At 46.5% G+C, this 20,818-nt stretch overlaps 1 protein-coding gene across 4 annotated transcripts; it reads left to right on the plus strand.

Moving 5' to 3' along the window:
• The first annotated feature begins 321 nt into the window (after positions 1-321).
• Positions 322-6,395, plus strand: LOC147869862 (uncharacterized). Of its 4 annotated transcripts, none has more exons than XM_087334074.1 (3): positions 322-1,193; positions 5,284-5,802; positions 6,159-6,219. In XM_087334074.1, the coding sequence occupies exons 1-3, from the start codon at positions 575-577 to the stop codon at positions 6,167-6,169; spliced, it is 1,149 nt and encodes a 382-aa protein (XP_087190200.1). In that variant the 5' UTR covers positions 322-574; the 3' UTR covers positions 6,170-6,219. The 4 variants fall into 4 exon arrangements, with proteins under 4 accessions (XP_087190200.1, XP_087190209.1, XP_087190183.1 ...); XM_087334083.1 differs by having other exon boundaries at positions 5,284-5,475; positions 6,159-6,216; XM_087334057.1 differs by having other exon boundaries at positions 5,284-6,395.
• The last annotated feature ends 14,423 nt before the right edge of the window (positions 6,396-20,818 follow it).

Raw genomic sequence — 20,818 nt, forward strand, 5'->3', positions numbered from 1 at the left:
TTGGAATTTCTTCCCCTTCGACAGGGCAAAGAGTTCATCTATCTTGATGTAGAACGAATGAAAAGATTTGACCAAATCTCCATTGTATGCCTAGACAAACTTTCCCAGTCTATGAGAGGGTTGTCATTGCCTTGTAGGGGATGACTTACAACAATAATTCTTTCTTGCCATAAGCATCATGAGTTTGGTAAAAACTTGATTGGTCACAAAAAGGTTGGAGGATAAACACTAAATGTGGAAGTTGTTCTCTAATAGGTTCTTGAGGAAGGAAAGCAATATCCCTCTGCATCAGACCCAGCGACCATATTCGGTGACCCTCCCCTATGTCTGAGCTTCACGGCCGCCACAACAGAGGAAGGGAAGCAACCACTGGGCTACAAATTCGTTCTGCTGCGCTACAACATCTCTACCAACAGGTTTGATTTCTGCCTATATTAACTTTGTATCCATCGAAGCAGATGAAATTAGTGGTGGTGGTGATTGGGGAAAAGTAAGGAGAAATATTTGGAAGAGAAGAGAGAACGATTAATTAGGAAGTAGGGAGTCTTACAAACTCAGGACTAGAAGAGAGTCGATGTATACACCGTCTTCGTCAATGCCCAAGGAGCGATCCAGCGAATCGGCCCCTGCTTCTCCTACGATTGACGGTACTATAGATGTCCAATTGGCACCGGAAGATGAGCTCACTGTTCTCAATGAAGTTAAACGATTGGAGCGGTGCTCTGTTGTTGCCCAAGTCCTGGGAAAACGACCGAGTAGAGGGGATCTTCGTCATCTTCTCCAGGCAGCCTTAAAGGAAAAATTGGATAAGATAACTGATATTCAATTGATGGGCCGAGGTTGCTATCAATTGGAGTTTGAAGATCATTCTTCCGTTTGCAATATCCTTTCCATCCACTCGGTAGAAATCTCAGGTGCATGGGTTCTTTTTTTCCCATGGACCCATGGTTTTGATACGGCAGCCCTACAGGTGGAGGCAACGGGATACTTTACGTGTACTGCTGTTTTTCCAGGTTTAGACAAGGAGTGGAGGGAGGTTCTTCACAAAATTGGGGCAGCAATAGGTAGAGTTTTACATGTTAACTCATCTACATTCAAGGATATTGTAGAAAAAGGAGGAGCTCCGTCGGTCAAGTTACTTTGCAAGAAAGATGTAGTGTTACCTAATTGGATTCGCCTTCCAAAACTGCAAGGTAATATGTTTCAAAAAATTCAGAAAGTGCTTTACTTTGGGTTGCCCAACCAATGTTTTTCTTGTAAAAAAATTGGTCATTTAGCAAAAGATTGTTTGATTGTCCATGGGAAGCCTATTGTAGCTATGCATAAGCAAAATAATAATGTGGTCACTTCACTGGTGCCTCATGAAACTCAACAAGTAAAGGGTTTTGATATATTGTTAGATAAAGTGGGTAAGGGAAAAGGTGTTGATATGAGTTGTTCCAATGTCCCTCAATTTGCACTATCGGAAGGTAGTATGGACACGTTGAGGCAAGATTTAGGAATGTCGATTTCTGCTCCATCTTTGGAGATCATTCCAGCCATTCCTCCTCCCTTAGTGTTGCCTGAATGTAGTATGGACGCTTTGCAAAAAGATGTAGTTATGCCGGTTTCCATTTCCTCTTTGGAAATTGTTCCAGTCATTGACTCAATGCTAGAACAAGATCCGACGAAAGTTAAGGCGTCAGTTCAGAAAATGATAACATCGTTTCAACATAATGATGCAAAGGTAAATGCTCGATCATATTCAGATGTTTTGCAGACAGGGGTGGGGCAATCACCGTATGTTTTTGCATCTGCAAAGGATACTATAGAAGCGCTTGGGAATAGCAAAAATAGGGTATATAAAGACCATCGTGTGTTAGTCAAGGATTTCCGTGTGGAAAAAAGAATAACAAGAGCAGTAACTTCATCTCAAAAGGAGAGACAAGTGGTTTTGACTGATAAGAGGTCTTCTCCATCTCAATCTTGATATGTATTATTTTAATATTTTATCTTGGAACCTTCAAGGGTTAGGTACGAGTCGTTGTAATAGAGTAAGATGTTACTTGAATCAAGAATTATCTTTACCTTCAATAGGTCAACTTGATATGCTATGCTTTCAAGAACACCATCTTAATTCACAAAGGATAGCATCGAATAGAAATTTACTACGTGGTAATTGGATTTATGAATGGGTTCCGGCTTTTGGACCATCTGGTACTCAAGGTGGCCTTTGTATCGCACTTAAAATGCAATGGCAGTCTAATGTACAAGCTAAAGGAGTATTGTTTGGTGGTAGAGTTCAATATATGCTTATTCTTATCTCCGGAAAATTGATTGGTTTTTTGAATGTATATGCTCCGAATTCTGTTACTGGAAGAATTCGTTTGTGGAATAAGTTATTGCAAGATCTTCCTGTGGCACAACATTGGTGCATGTGTGGTGATTGGAACATGATTGAAAGCCCTAGTGATAGATTAGGTGGATCTTCTACTACTATATCGGGTTTAGAATTGCGTGAGTGGGAAAAGTTAATTTTCAAATATGAAGTTACTGATTTGTGGCATATTCCAACCTTCTCTCGCATGCCCGATTCCTTGTTATACTCACGTTCCAATCGAAGAAGTATTGCTCTTAATCTGTCGAGAATAGATAGGTTTTATGCAGATTCTTTTTTTTGGGATCGTGGAGGATATGTGGGTATTATATCAGGCACTTCGTTCTCAGATCATGCCCCGATTATGCTCAAATTCTGTATGAACAGCCATACTTCTATTTCTCGATTGTATGTGCCAAGGTTTATTGTTGATGATATGAGTTTGCAGAATACAGTTTTGTCAATTTGGAGAATGGCTGTAGGGGATTCTAATTGTCAAAAATTACAGAATGCTCTTCTCGCAGTTTCCAACTTCTTTATACAACAAGTTAAGTTAAAACAAAGTAGCTACACTAGAAAATTGTTGAATGCTAAGAGAGGTTTGGCTTCTCTTCAAATTTTGCAAGAAAAACAGCCTCATTCTCAATATATTCATTGTGAATTACAGAATGTTATGATGCTTATTTCTTTTCTGCAGCAAAAACGTGCTCAATTTTTTCTTCATGCATCTGCAGCAAGATGGTGTACAAAAGGAGACACCATGTCAAAATTCTTTTTCCAACATGTTACGCCTAAAAGAAATAAAATTCAGATTGTACAATTGAAAAGATCTGATGGTACAGTTACTATGGATAAAGATGAAATGAGTAACATTGTTGCCACTTATTATGAGTCGTTGTTATCAGCAGATACTCCAAGTGTTGAAACTCAACAAATGCGCCAAAAAGTATGGGTTGTTACTGTGGTTAAGGTAACATCTCGGATATCTCTTCAGCTTCTTCGTCCATTTTCATCCTTTGAAATATTACAAGCTATTAAAGGTGTTGGGCCAGATGTGTCCCCGGGAGTAGATGGAATGGGAAGAGATTTTTTCATTACATATTGGGACTTGATTGCCGAAGATCTATTGGCAGCATTTCAAGAAATGTTCAATACAGGTATTATGCCACAAAAGTGGAAAGAGGGATTAATATGCCTCATTCCGAAAGGTGAGGTTGTTACGGATGAGGTGAAGGGTTGGTGGCCCATTACTTTATTGAATACAATTTACAAAATCTATGCTAAGTTATTGGCTTTGAGATTACAACCTTTTCTTTCAGAGATTGTGCATGACTCACAGACGGGATTTATGCAAGAACGTAGTATTTTTGACAATATTTTTTTGTTTTGGGAATTAACAGGGATGGCAATGAAAACTAAAGAAGATCTAGCGGTACTTTTATTAGATTTTGAGAAGGCATATGATAGAGTTGATTGGGACTTCATGGAAGGTTCATTATTGAGATTAGGTTTTCCTGCGCAGTGGATTAGGGCTGTAGCTTCCTTGTATCGTGAGGCCTTTAGTTCAGTGTTGGTCGCCGGTGGGCAAACTAGAAAATTTTCTATCTCGCGTTCGGTTCGTCAAGGTTGTCCATTGGCCCCATTCCTGTTTTTGCTAGTTATGGAAACATTCTCAATGTATTTAAACTCCTCTCAAGTTGCTTTGAAGGGTTTGCCTTTGCCTGCCACGCAACAACAAATGTTGGATGCAGAATTTGCAGATGATACTGCAATTTATGTTCAAGGTAATGATGAAAAATTAAGTAAATTGCAAGAAGTAGTGGAGGAATTTTGTTTGGCCTCTGGAGCAAAGATAAATTGGCATAAATCTCTTGGCTTTTGGGTGTCACAAAATTCCTTGCCTAATTGGATGCCTTCGCAGGAATTCAAGTGGGTTCCTAATGGAACCACTACTCGTTACTTAGGCTGTCAAGTGGGACTTCATGTTACTGCAGATATGTTAGTTGCTCCTCTACTTGTAAAATTAAGAAGAAAATTGTTGCTTTGGGATTCGGTTAACCTGTCACTTGCAGGTCGTATACTTGTAGCTAACCAAGTGTTGTTAGCGACTATTTGGTATGTTGCTTCAACTACATTGTTTGCTAGATCATGTATTTTACAGGTGCAACGCCTCATTCGTAACTACATTTGGGGAGGGAAAACAGGTCAAGGTAAAAGGCCTAAAGTAGCTTGGGCAGTATTGATTGCTCCACGACAAAATGGTGGGATGGGGCTGGTAGATCCAGATGCACAGTGTAAGGCTTTGCTTTCTAAATTTGTGTGCAGAGCTATGTTGCCAATGCAAGGTGTTTGGAGTCGTTTGATGATGCATAGGTTGTCTACTATGTGCCCATCAATAGGAGGAAAGTGGCAACCATCTTTAAGATGGGGTTTTATTCAGAATTTTCATTTGTTTAAAACAACCTTATTAGAAGATAGGGTTTTTAATGGAATTCTCACAAGTTGGTCAGCTGTCAAAAAGTTTCTAATTCGGAAGGTACCTTCGACAACGGATGACTTGTTGAGACAACCCTTGATCTGGAACTTTCTCTTTTCAGATTCAAGGGGTTTTCTGCTTGGTAGCCGTCCTCGGTTGAATTGGGCTTCTATGGATGCATCAATAGCATGGGGATGCTATGTTATGAATCAACAGTTACAACCTTTGTCGAGGCCTTCAGTTCGAGGAAGTGCTATTATGTGCGATAATATGCAAGTGGCGTTGGGACAATTTATGGCTTCATGGTCCCCCTCTAGCAATCAGATTTGGTTTGGTTATTTCTCTCCTCTAAAAGTGATTTTAGGAGCTAAAGTAACTAACACTATGGGTGATGTAATATACTTTAATGTGGATGATGATGGTAGGTTGTGGCATGTATTTTCTGAATCAGATGTGTGGATATCCGCCAATGTTTCAGCGATTCGAGTAGTTGCAAGATCGGGAAAAAAATGGCTCTTGGATCCACCATTTCAAGAATGCTTACGGTGTTGTTCGTTGTGGGTTTTTCAAAAAAAGCCGCTTTATAATTTGGATTGGGATCCAGCTGATTATCAATGGAAAAAACCGAATGCTAATGGAAATGGTAAACACTTAGAGTTCTTTCAGTATTCAGTTAAGTTAGGTAGAAATTTATTATTGCAATCAAAGTATAAATGCCCGGCTGCCATGAAGCATTGGATTGCAAATAATGTGAATGAACTACAACTTACAAAATTTTGGAAATGGTTGTGGAGTATGCAGTTGCCGAAAAAAGTTATTTGTTTTCGGTGGTTGTTGATACATTATGCTCTTCCTGTTGGTGATTGGTTGAGGCAAAATCAGCAATATGCTTGTGGAATGCATTGTGGTGAATCTACGGAATCTATTTTGCATTTGTTTTGGATGTGTCCCAAAATCAAGCAATTCTGGAGTAAGTTGTTTTTATTACTAAGAAACCACTATGCTCGTTCTACTTTCTCGTGGGGTGCAGTATTATGGGGTGTCCTTCATGGAGATGTTATGAATTACGAACGTATGCATGCTTCTCATGTTTTTTACTTTTCCAATGGGTACATCTATCTCACTTCATTTCCATCTGTTATTCCTCGGTTTAGAACTGAAAATCTGGTTATTTGGCGTACTGTTACGTCACTAGCGCTGTGGACAATATGGAAAACGAGATGCGATGTTGTTTTTAACAATGCTCACATACATCTCAATAATATGCTTATTGAATTCTGGTGGTTATTTGTCCACACCATACGTGGACAATATGATGATTTGCAGGGTACAACTGATGCTCAAAGGCAACGTCAAGTGGACTTTAAGAAACGGTGGCGAGGGCTTCACTTGTTTTCAGATACGTCTCCTGGTATGAAGTGGAATTATTCCATTCCTCCTTTTTTATTGCATAGCTTGTAGATGGTGTTCCATTTGTTCCTATTGTGATATCATCTGTATCATCAGATGTTGGTATTAGGTTTTGTATTACAATAGAGGTGAGATGAAATGTCTCCCTCTGTTTTCTATATGTACATTGCTCAAGTAATTTACTAAGGTGTATCTTTTTTAAAATAAATAAAAAAAGGTTGGAGGATAATTCTCAGACATTTGTTGACATAATGCGTCCTTACTTTTGGCCCAATAATTGATTATTCAACAAAAACAAGGCACCTCTGAATATAGGTCTCAACATTAAGTGGTCAAACTCACGCCACAACAATGGATATGAGATCACACCGATTGTTGCATGTGTGTAATTTTTTGGATCGTTTCAAAACATTTTCAAAATGATGAATAATGTGAGAGACACTTGGCACTTGCATGCATTCCAATGTTACGATTGTGAAATAGAACCTCGTGTCATGTAATTATCTTTTGCATTAAAATACTCACTTTGTCATCACAATTGGCAGTGTTGAGGTTTCAAAGAAATGTAACTAGTGAAGTCACATGCATCATATTGGATTGTCCTCTTTCATATTAAGATGGCAACCACATCAATTTCGATCAAATGTGAACAATCATATGCGTGGTTTCACCCAATGATCACACAAATTGGATTGGTTATCCATGGCATGAGTCACAAATAATCAACAGAAAAATGGTAAGATAAACTTCTAATAAGGCTTTGAGGAACCAACATCATAGAAGGTTTTGACAATGATGAAATAGAGGCATTATTAGTCAAGGATATTTTTTAGATTAAGCAACAAATTCATGAATTCACGAAGCTCTAGATTACACGATAAAGAGATACAAATTTCTCATTCATAAGTACAGATTTTTTGTTACGGGCAATGACCATCAATCATCCCGTGAAGTTTGTACCATAGTATTCTATACACGTGGATAAAGTGTGAGGGTTAAATGAGAGTGTAAAGAAGGGATCATTACGTTTAATCCTAGGAATTGAGACAACCCATAAGATGCCAAGTGTGAACTTGCATGGGGGGCTTAGGCCTAATTATAAATATGAGGCCTACCTATCCACATTAGACACATAATTGGACTACGTCGAGACTCTGATAGTATGGTGAAGAGATTCTTGTAGTGAGCGTGCTAGTACCAGGTACAACTCGATGCCACAAAGGTGGTGTGGGACACTGATCGAGGTTTGAGACTATCTCAATCCCTTCATTCGAGGGTGGTCGGGTGGATCAACACCCTTCTTTCTCTCTCTTTTATTATCCATCTATCTATTATTTCCTTGTCATATGCATGCATTGGGATTGAGCTCTAACATTTTTCTTTGCTTCATACAAAAACAAAAAGTGCCTCGACCCTCTATGATGGTTGGTAGTTGACACTTGTTGTGACTCTAAACGTTGTGAAACATGCACAAAGAATGTTTCAATCAAACTATGATCATGTATCTTTGTCACTCTAGTATTGATTGACCCACATCTAGCCTTCTCAAGGCTCCTCGCATTGTATAATTCGTGTAACTCTAACCATGTTTGTGACGGTGTTTTACAAAACAAAGCCACGATTAGCATGGAATAGAGTTCACAAATTAAAGGTTGATATTTGCAAAATATTAGGTTGTTATTTGCACGATGTCGCGTTGTTACGCGCGTGCGTGGAGAAAGGCGGGACCACGAGCGTCTTGGACTAGGGAGTGATGGAGCGTAGGAAGTCGTGCTTCACCGTTTCCGGGGCATCCGTTACAATGTGGGACAAATGCCGACTTACATGGGATCGTCTGTCCCGACTTGACTACTCTTCGGCGCCATAAAGGCGCCCTCGTTATTCACACTAAATGTACATGGGTGCGTACACACGCTGCACCCCGCCGATGTAGCCAATGTTTCCCGGTTTCCGCCTCTGGCCGAAATTCTTCACGACATCCGCCCCCACCTAACCACACATCCACCAGTATGTGCCAAGTCCGGTTGAAGGGTGAGAGATTTCGGCCGGTGAGAAACCGGTCTCCCGTGATCCGCATCTCGGCTCGCTGCCGGTTTGATCCGTCGGCTTTGAGTCTTCCTTCGCGCTCGCCTCCCCGTAGGCTCGTTCGACCCGTCGATGGGTCCTCTGCCGCGATCTCCGTAGTATGCGTACTTCCGTTGGCCCTTGTTCGGCCGTATGAACGCCCCGCTTCCCGCCGTATGCTGGATGTCCTCCGCTTGAGGCATGCCCATAGTGGCCCACTTGGCCTCCGTTGTCCAATCGTGATGTCCATGGTCGTTTCGCGTTGGCTTCGTCCTTTTGCCGCCACCTTCCTTCTCCATGGTCTTACATCGTCGCGTCGGCTCGAACCGCCATGGTCTCCGGAACGGTGTGGAGGATCCCTTTCCGGCCTTCTCCGCGCTACCTATCTCCGCGCTCGCCTTTCCGCTCCGGCACCTCCGTGTGCCACATACCCTCGTCTGTTGTTTGGCACTGCCTGTGTCGCACTCCGGTTCATTGCACACTTTGTCGGCCCCCTTTTCGGCCAGATCGTGCATCGCTGCTCACCTGCATACTGGTGTCCTTTGCATCCGAGGAGCACCTCGTAGTAGCCTGCTTGGCCCTTCCCGTCTTCGTGCCGTTGCAATAGGTCCCGAGTCTTCCGCTTGCCGTCGTCCCCTCGCCCCCACCAGCTTGTCACCCCGGGCTTGTCGTGTCAGTCTTCGCTACTTCGACGGAGCTCCCGAGATCTACGAGGCGAGTGTGGAGGATCCTCCTCCTGCCTCTCTTGCCATCCCCTGACTCCGACCCTGTGCAGTCCACTAGGCACTTGTAACCTCGTTCCCGGCACCTCCCTTGTGCCTTTTCCCGCTTCCTTTGTTCGGCACCGCCCGCGCCGAACACCGTCCCGTAGTCACGCTTCGATCCGGCCCGCGATGGCCACTTGCAAGACCCTCGTTCTGTCCCAGGTGTGCCTTTTCGGCCTGACACACCTCCCCGTGTTTGCCCCTACCGGCTCCTTCCGAAACCTCGTGTCGTCGGGTCTCGTTCCCTGCCGTCACCGTCCTTCTCCATCGGTCTTACATCGCCGTGTCGGCTGATCAGCCGAGGTCTCCGGATCGGTGTGAGGGTCCCATAGGACCGGACTCCGTTTCTATGTCTGCCATAATTCGGGTGTCTTTTGTTTGAGTCCCTCCCAGACTCTCCTCGTGTCTTCCGCGTAGTCGGGTCCCGTTTCCCGCCGCCACCAACCTTCTCTCTCAGTCCCATGTTGCCACGTTGGCCGAACTGCCGGAGTCTCTGGTTAAGTGTGGGGATCCCGTAGGACCGGACTCCGTTCCGCCCTTGCCTTCGTCACCTCGCCGCCACCGTCAGTATCTTGGTCTTACGTCGACCGCGTTGCCGACCGCCGAAGTCTCTAGAACTGGTGTGAAGGATTCTCCGTAGACCCCCCATCTGTAGCCCCTTTGCCTTCGTCACCTCGCCGCTGTCGTAGTGTAGGTTGCACACTATGTGGAAATTATATTTTTGTCCCTCCGGATAGAGAATGGAGTGCTCGGTGAGAACCGGAAGAAAACGGCATACCGGCAAGGAGGAAAACGGAATACCGGCAAGGAGGAAAATGGCATACCGGCAAGGAGGAAAACGGCATACCGGCAAGGAAGAGCCGGATAAAGAGACATAAATGTAAAAAAGAAGGAAATACTCACTACTGCGCAGGGCGTGATTCGAAATCTACACCTCCAAGTTGACAAACCTCAACCTTACCATTACATTAACTTATCTTAAGTGTTTTAAATATAGATTTAATATGTATAAGACCTTTATTTATGCATACCTTTATTAAAAGGTAAATCGTGTATTTCTTTAATATATGAAAAAGAAAAAACACGAGACACTAAAAATAACTCATGCACATCTAGCGTGCATGAGCCCTATACTTAGGAAATAAAAAAGCATCACATGCACATTTTTAGGGGACATGAACACTTTTTGTAAAAAAAAACGCATGAAGCCATGCTTAGCTCTTTTTTCCTTATATAAGGAGGAGAGAAATATGTAAAGGGTTGTTGATTTTTTTTTGGATTAAGAATTAATCAATACAAAAATTATTCGTGGGATTCACGATTTATACATCTACTTCTCTCTTAACACCCTAAGTACCAATTAATATAGTATACTCGTGTGATTCACGAGTTTCTTATCTTTCTCTTTGCTATTTACTCATAATTAATCTCTATCTCACGAACTCCTTTCTCCTAGTCCAAGACCTCTGTGGTTCCCACCCGACTCACGCAACGATCCGGAGCCGAAAGGCACGACACAGTTGGTGAACCCGACGTGAAGACGGGTGGCAAGGAGATGGAGGCTCAACAAGCTAACAATATGATGGCGATGTTCGAACGGATGCTTCAAGAACAACGCACGATGTCGGAGATTTCGGCATTAGTAGAGCGGCTCGTGCAACGCAACGGGCAATTTAATGGTAAGGATGTGTCGCGATATTTGCAGGACTACAAGGCGGAGATGCTCCGGTGCCGGGCTTCGGAAGGACTGCAAGTGACATCCTTTAACCGGGTGGCGACCGACGGGCTTCAAGGGAGTATCCACGGGTTGCAACAACAAAATCCGACGTGGGAAGCATTCGAAGAGGCGTTAAAGACCACGTTTGCCATCGAGGACTCCTCCAAGGCAACGCGGAGGGGATTCGAGGATTGGGTGGAAACGTCAGGTAAGGGGCTGAAGGTCCTCGAAGTGTTTTCGACATTCGAAAGTCGGTTCGGGAGGTTGTCCGCGAGAGATCAAACTATTCTTGCACCGGACAAAGTCATCATGTTTTTGCGAGTTGTGGACGTCCGGGACCGGAAAGATCTCGGAGTGCTTCTTGAGGACACGACCACCGAAAGCGGCCTCACCGAAACATGGGAAAGCGTGCGGGATATCGTCGCGCGGTACACGAAGAGGGGGCAATGGCTTGCCAACGAAGAAAAGAGGGTTTCGGAACCGATTCCGAAACCGAGAACGGGACTGGAAGACCATCAACCGAGGGCTCGGGAGATTACGGCCGAGAAGGGAGTCGACGCGTCTACGGTGGAGCAGCTGCTGAAGGAGATGGAGAATCTAAAGATCGCGATGGTGAAGAAGTCGGATGACCGCCCCACAAGCTCCAAATATACGGATCGACGGTGCATATGGTGCGATAGCGCCGAACACGATCGGAGGGATTGCGACGACCATAAGGAGGCACTACGACGGGATCTCATCTACTACGAGGGAAACCGGATTCATTCGATGGACTCTCGGAAGCCACTCCGACCGAACTTCCGAAAAGGCGGCATGAAGAAGGTGCTCGAGGAGGAGTTAGCGGCAAGAAGCAACTATGCGACAACCGCGGGAATATGTGTCGGGGAGTCATCGGGAGCGAAGGCGTCTTTCTGGCCGGAGGTGCTAGGAAACACCGAGAAAACCGACTCCAACGATATCCGAAACACCGCGGAAGGCGTCCGGGAAGCTATGGGATGGGAGTGCCCTGTCGACAAGAATAGCATATACGCCCTGTGTCAATTACATGAGGTGTATGTGGACGAGAAACGACGGCGCACGGAGGATGCGGCCGGACCATCGAAGATACCGGAAAGCTGGAACTCCGGAGGTAAGGGAAAAGAAAAGGCGACTCCGGCATTCAAGCTCGCCTCGGACATAGAACAACAAACCGACTTGAAAAGAGTGTTCGAGGAAAGAATCTTGGATAGTCGGGTAGATTTTTCGCTGCGGGAACTACTCGGAATAGCGAAGAAGGAGTTTCACGATCTTCTCGTGGATCTCGTGAAAAGGAAGAGACAAAGTACGGAGGAAAATGCTCCAAGGGTGAATGCAAATACCGTTTCAATGAACGACATCGAAGTGGAAGGCGAAATTCCGAACTCCCACTATACAAGGCCACACTGGGCACGTGCAACTACGGAGACTCCGGTCCGAATCGGCAACATCAAAGAACCCGTGCTAGCATTGATTGATCACGGTTCGGAGATCAACTTGATGTCCAAGGAGTTCTACCGAAAGGGGAAGTGGCCTATAAACACCAACCATGGATGGAAGATTCGGGCAGCCACGAAAACGACAGAAGACCTATTTGCGGCTTGTCCGGATGTGACGGTAAAGATCGGGGATGTCGAAATTGACCAAAATTTCTTTGTGCAGGATGAGGTTTCACATTCTGTCATCCTCGGCCAACCCTTTATCACGGCTTCACGGATGGAGACGAAGGTGCTCGATAGTGGTGCGGCTTTTGCGCGAATTCGGAGCCAAAACGGAGGGAAATCCGTCCAATTCCTAACGGTGCCGGCAAATCACGAAAGGAACAAGAGGGAACTCTTGTCCCAAGTGAGAATGGATTTTTAAAGCGGACTGTTGCGGAGTGGGGAAGTGATAGTCCGAGAAGCCCTGATACCCCACACAGGAAGAAAACTCTCGGAGCAAAACAAGTACGAATCGGCCCGGATGGGGCATCTACGTACACGGCCGTAACCGGAGGAATGAAGAAACAATACCGACAAGTGGAGGATAAGTTACGGTCGGCATCAATAATAAAAGAAGACGAAGAAATCGTGGGAGTGATCAAGGAAGTGTTCTATGGGAATACACTACAACGGCTTGAAGAGCTTGCGGAAGATAAAAGCCAAGGGAACCGGGTAGTCCCAGTGGAATCGGTCGAGATGTACGAGATCGTTGCGAAAATGGGGCCGGATGCGCTCCGCAAAGAAGAAGCAATGGTAAGTACGAAATACAAGACCGTGGAGAAGAAGGTGAAACCGGCCGCGGGACCACTACCCGCCGATAGCGAACAAAAGAAGAAAGAAGTCTCGGGAGATCCGACACTTCGGGAGTCCGTGGATATCGGACATGCCTTCACAGATGAGACCCGGAAGAAACTTCGGATCGGTGGAGGTGGGTTCCTCTTACAAGAAGAAGAAAAACGGTTTCGAGAGATGTTGGAGCAACACGGCAAAGCATTCGCGTTCACATCGAGGGAGATCGGATGCATTGATCCAAAGATAGTGGAGCCGATGGTGATTTTCACGATTGATCATGTACCGTGGAACCTGAAGCCGATTCCGGTGCCACGGGCGCATATTCCGAAAGTCATCGACTTGCTCAAGGAGAAGGTGGCGATGGGGATTCTAGAGCCATCAAGTGCTCCGTACTCAAATCGATGGTTTACGATTCCGAAGAAGAATGGGTCACTCCGATTCATCCAAGACTTGCAACCGGTGAACAAGGTCACGATCCGGAACTCGGGAGTCGGTCCGATAGTGGATGAATTCGCGGAAGCTTTTGCCGGACGTGCGATATACTCCATCGGGGACCTATACTCGGGGTATGACCAATTCCAACTAGCCGTGGAGAGCCGAGACATCACTACCATGCGGACACCGATAGGACTAGTTCGAATGTGCACACTACCACAAGGAGCGACAAACTCGGTTGCACATATGATGAACGCGATGAACAAGGTGCTTCGAGATTGCATCCCGGAGATAACGATGCCGTTTCTAGATGACATTCCGATGAAAGGATGCGCGGTGGAAGAAAAAGATGAGACTATGGATGATCGGGGATGCCGAAAGTTCGTGGTCGACCATATTCATGATTGCGAGAAAGTGTTGCGAAAGCTAGAAGATGTGCACCTAACACTTTCCGGGGAGAAATCGGCATTCGGGCAAGAAGAAATATTGGTGGTCGGACATCTATGTGGACCCTACGGCCGAAGACCGTCACCAACAAAGGTCGATGCGATTCAAGCTATGAAGGAAGTATGTGAGTCAACATCAGAAGTCCGAAGGTTTCTGGGTGCGTGTGCATTCTATCACATATGGATTCCGCACTATGCACATATAGCGGACCCGCTCTATCACTTGTTGCGGAAAGGTAAGAAATTCGAGTGGAAACCGGAACACACTAAAGCCATGAGGAAGCTCAAGAAGACACTATGGAGGGCGGAATCACTTAAGAAGCCAAGCTACGAGCGGCCAATCATAGTAACGGTTGATACAAGTCCAACCGGTATCGGGTGGGTCATCAATCAAGCCGACTCGGATGGTTCGCGGTATCCGATCCGATTTGGAGCAAAGGTCCTCAACGAAAGGCAACGCGGATATGCACAAGTCAAAAGAGAATTGTGGGGAGTCGTGTCGGCGATAAAATCGGATCGGGATTATTTGATCGGAGCTGAAGTGGTGATCGAGACGGATTGTCTTCCGATACTCGGGATGATGCGGTGTTGTACGATACCGGATGTGGCTATGCTAAGGTGGATTGCATATGTCAAGTCACTTAATCCGGAGGTTCGACACATCTCGGGGAAGGACAACGCGGTAGCGGACATGTTATCGAGGGCGCGGTTTGAAGACGACATAACCGAATCAGATAATGAAGAAGTTTCCGAAGACTACTTCATGTCAGAACACATATGCCGAGTGAACATGATCCGAGAATTCCGGGAAGAAGAATACGAAGGGGAAACCTTGATGATCGGGAAGATGCTACAAGAGGTCGAGGATTCAACCAATGATAAAGAAAGGAGAGCCGAGATCCGAAGGAAGAAGAGGCAAGTCCAAAAGTTCTTCTTGGAAAACGGTTTAATATGGAGGACGCCGAAAAGACCGGATGGGATACCACTTTGAGTAGTCGGGACGAAAGAGCAACGAAACCGGATAATGTCCGAGTTCCACGAATCCGATTGGGCTGGACATCGAGGAACATGGGCAACTTTTGTGAAAATCAAGCAAAGATATTGGTGGAAGAACATGTATAAAGATGTCGCAGAGTTCACAGAAAGCTGCGAGAAATGTCAAGTCTACTCCGGGGTCCGACACCGAGATGAGCTGCATCCGACATTCTCACCGACAATCAACTTCAAGTGGATGGTCGACATTGTAGCTATGCCGACCGGGGTTGGACAAAAGAAATACTTGGTGTTAGCTCGAGAAGATCTCACAAACCAAGTTGAAGGTCGAGCGCTTCGGAGGAAAACGTGTGCCGCGGTGTGCCAATTTCTTTTGGAAGAAGTGTTTTGTAGGTACGGCTGCGTAGGACAAGTGATTGCAGACCGGGGAGAACTCGACTCGGACAAAGCTAGGGGATTCTTCGCCAAACATGGAGTTCGGTTAACGTTGACAACGGCCTACAATCCGGAGGCCAACGGGAAGATCGAACGAGGACATAGTCCGATCGTGAAAGCACTTGCGAAGGCATGCGACGGAAGGGTGAAGGATTGGCCACAAATGCTTCCGTATGCACTATGGGCGGATCGGACGACGCATAGCTCCGTGACCGGTTACATGCCGGCAGAACTCATGACCGGACAAGCACCGGTAATGCCAACGGAAACCGCAATTGCGACATGGACAATACTACCGTGGAAGGAAGAGATGAGCCGGGAAGAACTACTAGCGGTCCGGATACGACAACTGGAGGGAAGACCGAAAGATGTAGCGGAAGCGTCACGCCGACAACAAGAAGCACGGTTTCGGAACAAAAGCCGGTTCGACACAAAGCACCGACTACGACCGAGGAGGATTGAAGAAGGAGATTGGGTGATCGTCTATGATAGTAGCTTGGACCATCAACATACAACGATGCGGAAATTCGCGAAAAGGTGGTTCGGGCCGTACGAGGTTCGGAAGGTCTTCGACAACGGGACATACCGACTGTCCGAGTTGGATGGAACAATACTACGAGTGCCTATAGCCGGGAAGCGGGTGAAGATTTTCAAGAAGCGGACCGACGACAAACCTTATGTGATCCAAGTCGAGGCCGACAACGAGGAGCAATCGGACGAAGACCACAATGATGCGGGAAGCGAAGAAAGTGGATTACAACTCATAGTCGACATAAGGGGAGAATCGGGGGAAGCTTCGGATGAAGACGGATACGAAGAATCAAGATCTTCGGCACATACCGGAGGATGTGCGGGTTTGGAGGGGGCGAGTGTCGTAGTGTAGGTTGCACACTATGTGGAAATTATATTTTTGTCCCTCCGGATAGAGAATGGAGTGCTCGGTGAGAACCGGAAGAAAACGGCATACCGACAAGGAGGAAAACGGAATACCGGCAAGGAGGAAAACGGCATACCGGCAAGGAGGAAAAACGGCATACCGGCAAGGAGGAAAACGGAATACCGGCAAGGAGGAAAACGGCATACCGGCAAGGAGGAAAAACGGCATACCGGCAAGGAGGAAAACGGCATACCGGCAAGGAAGAAAACGGCATACCGGCAAGGAAGAGCCGGATAAAGAGACATAAATGTAAAAAAGAAGGAAATACTCACTACTGCGCAGGGCGTGATTCGAAATCTACACCTCCAAGTTGACAAACCTCAACCTTACCATTACATTAACTTATCTTAAGTGTTTTAAATATAGATTTAATATGTATAAGACCTTTATTTATGCATACCTTTATTAAAAGGTAAATCGTGTATTTCTTTAATATATGAAAAAGAAAAAACACGAGACACTAAAAATAACTCATGCACATCTAGCGTGCATGAGCCCTATACTTAGGAAATAAAAAAGCATCACATGCACATTTTTAGGGGACATGAACACTTTTTGTAAAAAAAAAAGCATGAAGCCATGCTTAGCTCTTTTTTCCTTATATAAGGAGGAGAGAAATATGTAAAGGGTTGTTGATTTTTTTTTGGATTAAGAATTAATCAATACAAAAATTATTCGTGGGATTCACGATTTATACATCTACTTCTCTCTTAACACCCTAAGTACCAATTAATATAGTATACTCGTGTGATTCACGAGTTTCTTATCTTTCTCTTTGCTATTTACTCATAATTAATCTCTATCTCACGAACTCCTTTCTCCTAGTCCAAGACCTCTGTGGTTCCCACCCGACTCACGCAACGATCCGGAGCCGAAAGGCACGACACCGCCACCGTCAGTATCTTGGTCTTACGTCGACCGCGTTGCCGACTGCCGGAGTCTCTAGAACCGGTGTGAAGGATCCTCGGTAGACCGTCATTTTGTCTCCCTGACCCTGTCCGGGTCGTCCTTTTCCGCATGCCGAGAGGGCGTTTGTTCCGCACCTTCTCCCGTGGTACCGACGTACCGTGTCCTCGGCCTCTTCGTAGGCCTGCTCTCTTCCTCCCTCTCGGAATGGTCATCCGGGAGTCCGATCCGCCCGGTTCTCGTCCAGGTCCGTTCGTCCTTCTCCGGATTGCCAAGTCCCGTTCTCCTGTCGCCACCGATCTCTCTTATAGGACTCACGCCGGCACTCGGGCCTGCAGCCGGATCGGCGTAAGGAATCCCATAGGACCGGCTTTCATTCTCTTTCCAAATCTCGACCTTCGTCCGGTCGGTCTTTCTCCCCATGTAAAAGAGGGCGGCTCGTCCCACACCCCCTTCCGTATCGGCACTTTCATGCCGAATCCGGCCCCGATCGAACGATCCACGACCAGATTACGCTCCAACCGTATCAGAATGCCGATCTCCTCGTGCTGCGTTCGTCCTTAGCCTCCTCGCAGGTCGTTTCCCATCCGAATTCGCTGGCATCGTGCCAGGACTCCTCGGTACCGCCATCCATCTCCTCGGTCTTACATGGGCATACGGGCCCGAATGCCGAGATCTCCGGAATCGGGTCCGTGGGCTTTCGTCCGTTCCTTCCCCGTATCGTCTCGCCGGTGATTCTTGGTCTATCGCCGCCGCCTTCCTCCGCTTGGGACTCACGTGGGCACTCGGGCCCGATAGCCATCGTCTCAAGAGCAAGTGTGGGAAGACACAAGGAATCGCCTGTCCGTTTTACGCCCTTGTTCGTAGCCACCGACTCTTCGTGGTCGGCGGTCATCTTCTTACCGATCGCGCAAGCCCTGTCTGGGCTTGCTTCTCCTATGACCGGGATCTCGGCCCCGTCCTTGGTCGTTCTATCTCCGCAAGTCGAGAGGGCGTTTTGTTCCGCACCCTCTCCCGTGGTACCGATCTTCCGCCGTCGCGTGGCGCAAGTCCGTCTTCTCAGTCTCGGCTTGCGGCCTCCGTCTTTCCTCTTCCTCGAGCATCGCCTCGAGAGCTGCGTACGACTCCGCAATCCTGGCCCCAACGCTGACCCTTGCCGACTCTCTTTGCCGTTCGGCCTCTTCCCGTTGTGATGGCACGTCATCACGTACCTTCCTCTTAGCCTTCTCGGCTCACTCGTTGTCTAGCCGTTGGCACACCCTTCCGACCTTCGACCAGTCCTCCGTAAGCCCATTCGCTCCATCATCGTCTTCGAGCTCAATCCCGATGGCCTCCCATTCCGTTCGGTCGATCGACCTGACGAACAATAGGACCTTGTCTGCCCCCACCAAACCTTGTTCCCGCTCCGGGAGCCGAGCAAGCCGTCGCTCGAACTCTCGAAACGCCTTGGTCGCGCCTCGATGGGTCTTTGTCGATGCTACCCACTGGTCAAAGTCGTGTCGTCCCCGGCTCTTCCGCCGTCCTCCGTATGCCTTCAGGAGCGCCTCTTCGAAGGCCTCCCACGAACTATGAGCCTCACAGAGCTCCTTTATTTCCGCATGCATCCGGACAACCACGACCCGACAGAAGAACTCCAGCCTCAACGCCTCGTCTACGCCATGCCCCTCCATTTCCGCGTTGTAGGCTTCCAAGTAAGATGGGACTTTGTCCCCGTTGAAACGGCCGACTCTTTCGACCACTCGCTCAACCGCCTGTTGCGCTGCTTCTCGCCTCATCACCACTCGTGCCGACTCCAACACCACTTCGGCCACCATCTCCGCAAGGTCGTCGTCTTCCGACTCCATCCTCCCTTGCCGCCTTTCACGTCGGGTTCACCAAATATGTCGCGTTGTTACGCGCGTGCGTGGAGAAAGGCTGGACCACGGGGGTCTTGGACTAGGGAGTGATGGAGCGTAGGAAATCGTGCTTCACCGTTTCCGGGGCATCCCAGAAGCACACCGGAAGCAACCGAAGGGAGATAGAGAGAGAGAGAGAGAGAGAGAGAGAGAGCGCTTAACACCGACTCACGCACACTCACTCAAACACACACACACACACAGGCCAACCCGACTCACACCCTTAAGTACAGGAAGTGCAAGAAAGGGGAAGCACCCGACACCAACGAAGACGTGAATATACACAGACAGACGCAAACGTATATATGTATATAAAAGAAGAATACATTCCCGACTTCAAGCCGTTCCAAGGCAGGTTACAGTAGTCGTCAGCTGCCAAGCCGCCGTCGGGGAGCTCACGGGCTCGTCGCGCCGAGCGGGGTCTTGCGCAGGAGATGAGCTGAAGCAAACCCTAAGCAAACACGAAGGAGAAGAAGAAGAACTCACTCTAAACCTAACGGTATACCCTCTAATGCAAAATGGGCAACCCTTTCACAAAGGGCGTTCCCCTCCTTTTATAGAACAAGGAAAGGGATGCGTTACAATGTGGGACAAATCCCAACTTACATGGGATCGTCTGTCCTGACTTGACTACTCTTCGGCGCCATAAAGGCGCCCTCGTTATTCACACTAAATGTACATGGGTGCGTACACACGCTGCACCCCACCGATGTAGCCAATGTTTCCCGGTTTCCGCCTCTGGCCAAAATTCTTCACGATAACGAATAGAGAAAGTTGGACATTCCATCTAGTTTGACAAATCATAGATTTGTAGTCATGCAATCATGCGAGTGAAAATGCATTGTAATCCAAAAACCTAAATCAAAGACATGTATGAACAATAGGGTCAAATACTTGGATAATTACAAAAGGTTTATGTCCCATAGAGTATGACATTGTTAATGAAACCCAAACTGTATCACATATCAAGTAAGCCCTTAGTTAATGTTTGCTGAAAATATTCGTAAGATGTGGGATGGACTAAAGACATGAATAATAGAGAGTAAAAGCACAAGCCATGACGCTATATACAATGACAATAAGATAAGGTCATTAATTTCTTCAACCTCAATGCTACCACATGTTAAATGTATAATTAGTCACTCATGTATTTGTACACTTGTAAAGGTATCTCATGGATTAAAGGCCCGAACAATGAATGCAAAGTGCAAACATGAAATGGATGAGCTTGGTTCTCGGATGACCACATACAATCTACAACAACACCTTATTATCACATTCCAAAGGCACAATTACTTGAGTGTATGCTCATAACACCCACGATGGGTCAACAAAAACTAGAGACATGGAATTCGGGGAGTTGGGTGTTTAGGTGAGGAGAGGGGGAACAAGATATATCTTTGAAGGGCAATACTATATCGAGACCGTGAGCAATGCTCCTTTCATAGTAGAAAATGCCGAGTTACATACATGCATGCCCATTGTGAGCACTCACGAGGAAGGTGCATGGGCGGAGGGGAAGGATGAAAGTGTGGCGAATGAATGAGTGATGGTCGAGGGAGCAGATATTCTGCGGCTAAACTCATCTTGAGTTGGAGCCATTTCCTTGTGGAGGAAAAGAAGAGCCGAGTGTGTGTTGTTTTTGCACAACACATTAAAAAAAGAAAAAGAAAAGAAAAGAACAGAACAGAATATG

This window comes from Azolla caroliniana, unplaced genomic scaffold (assembly GCF_043228905.1).
Source record: "Azolla caroliniana isolate FFs.n. ecotype wild unplaced genomic scaffold, voAzoCaro1.0.p SCAF_1, whole genome shotgun sequence".
NCBI classification, from domain to species: Eukaryota; Viridiplantae; Streptophyta; class Polypodiopsida; order Salviniales; family Salviniaceae; genus Azolla; species Azolla caroliniana.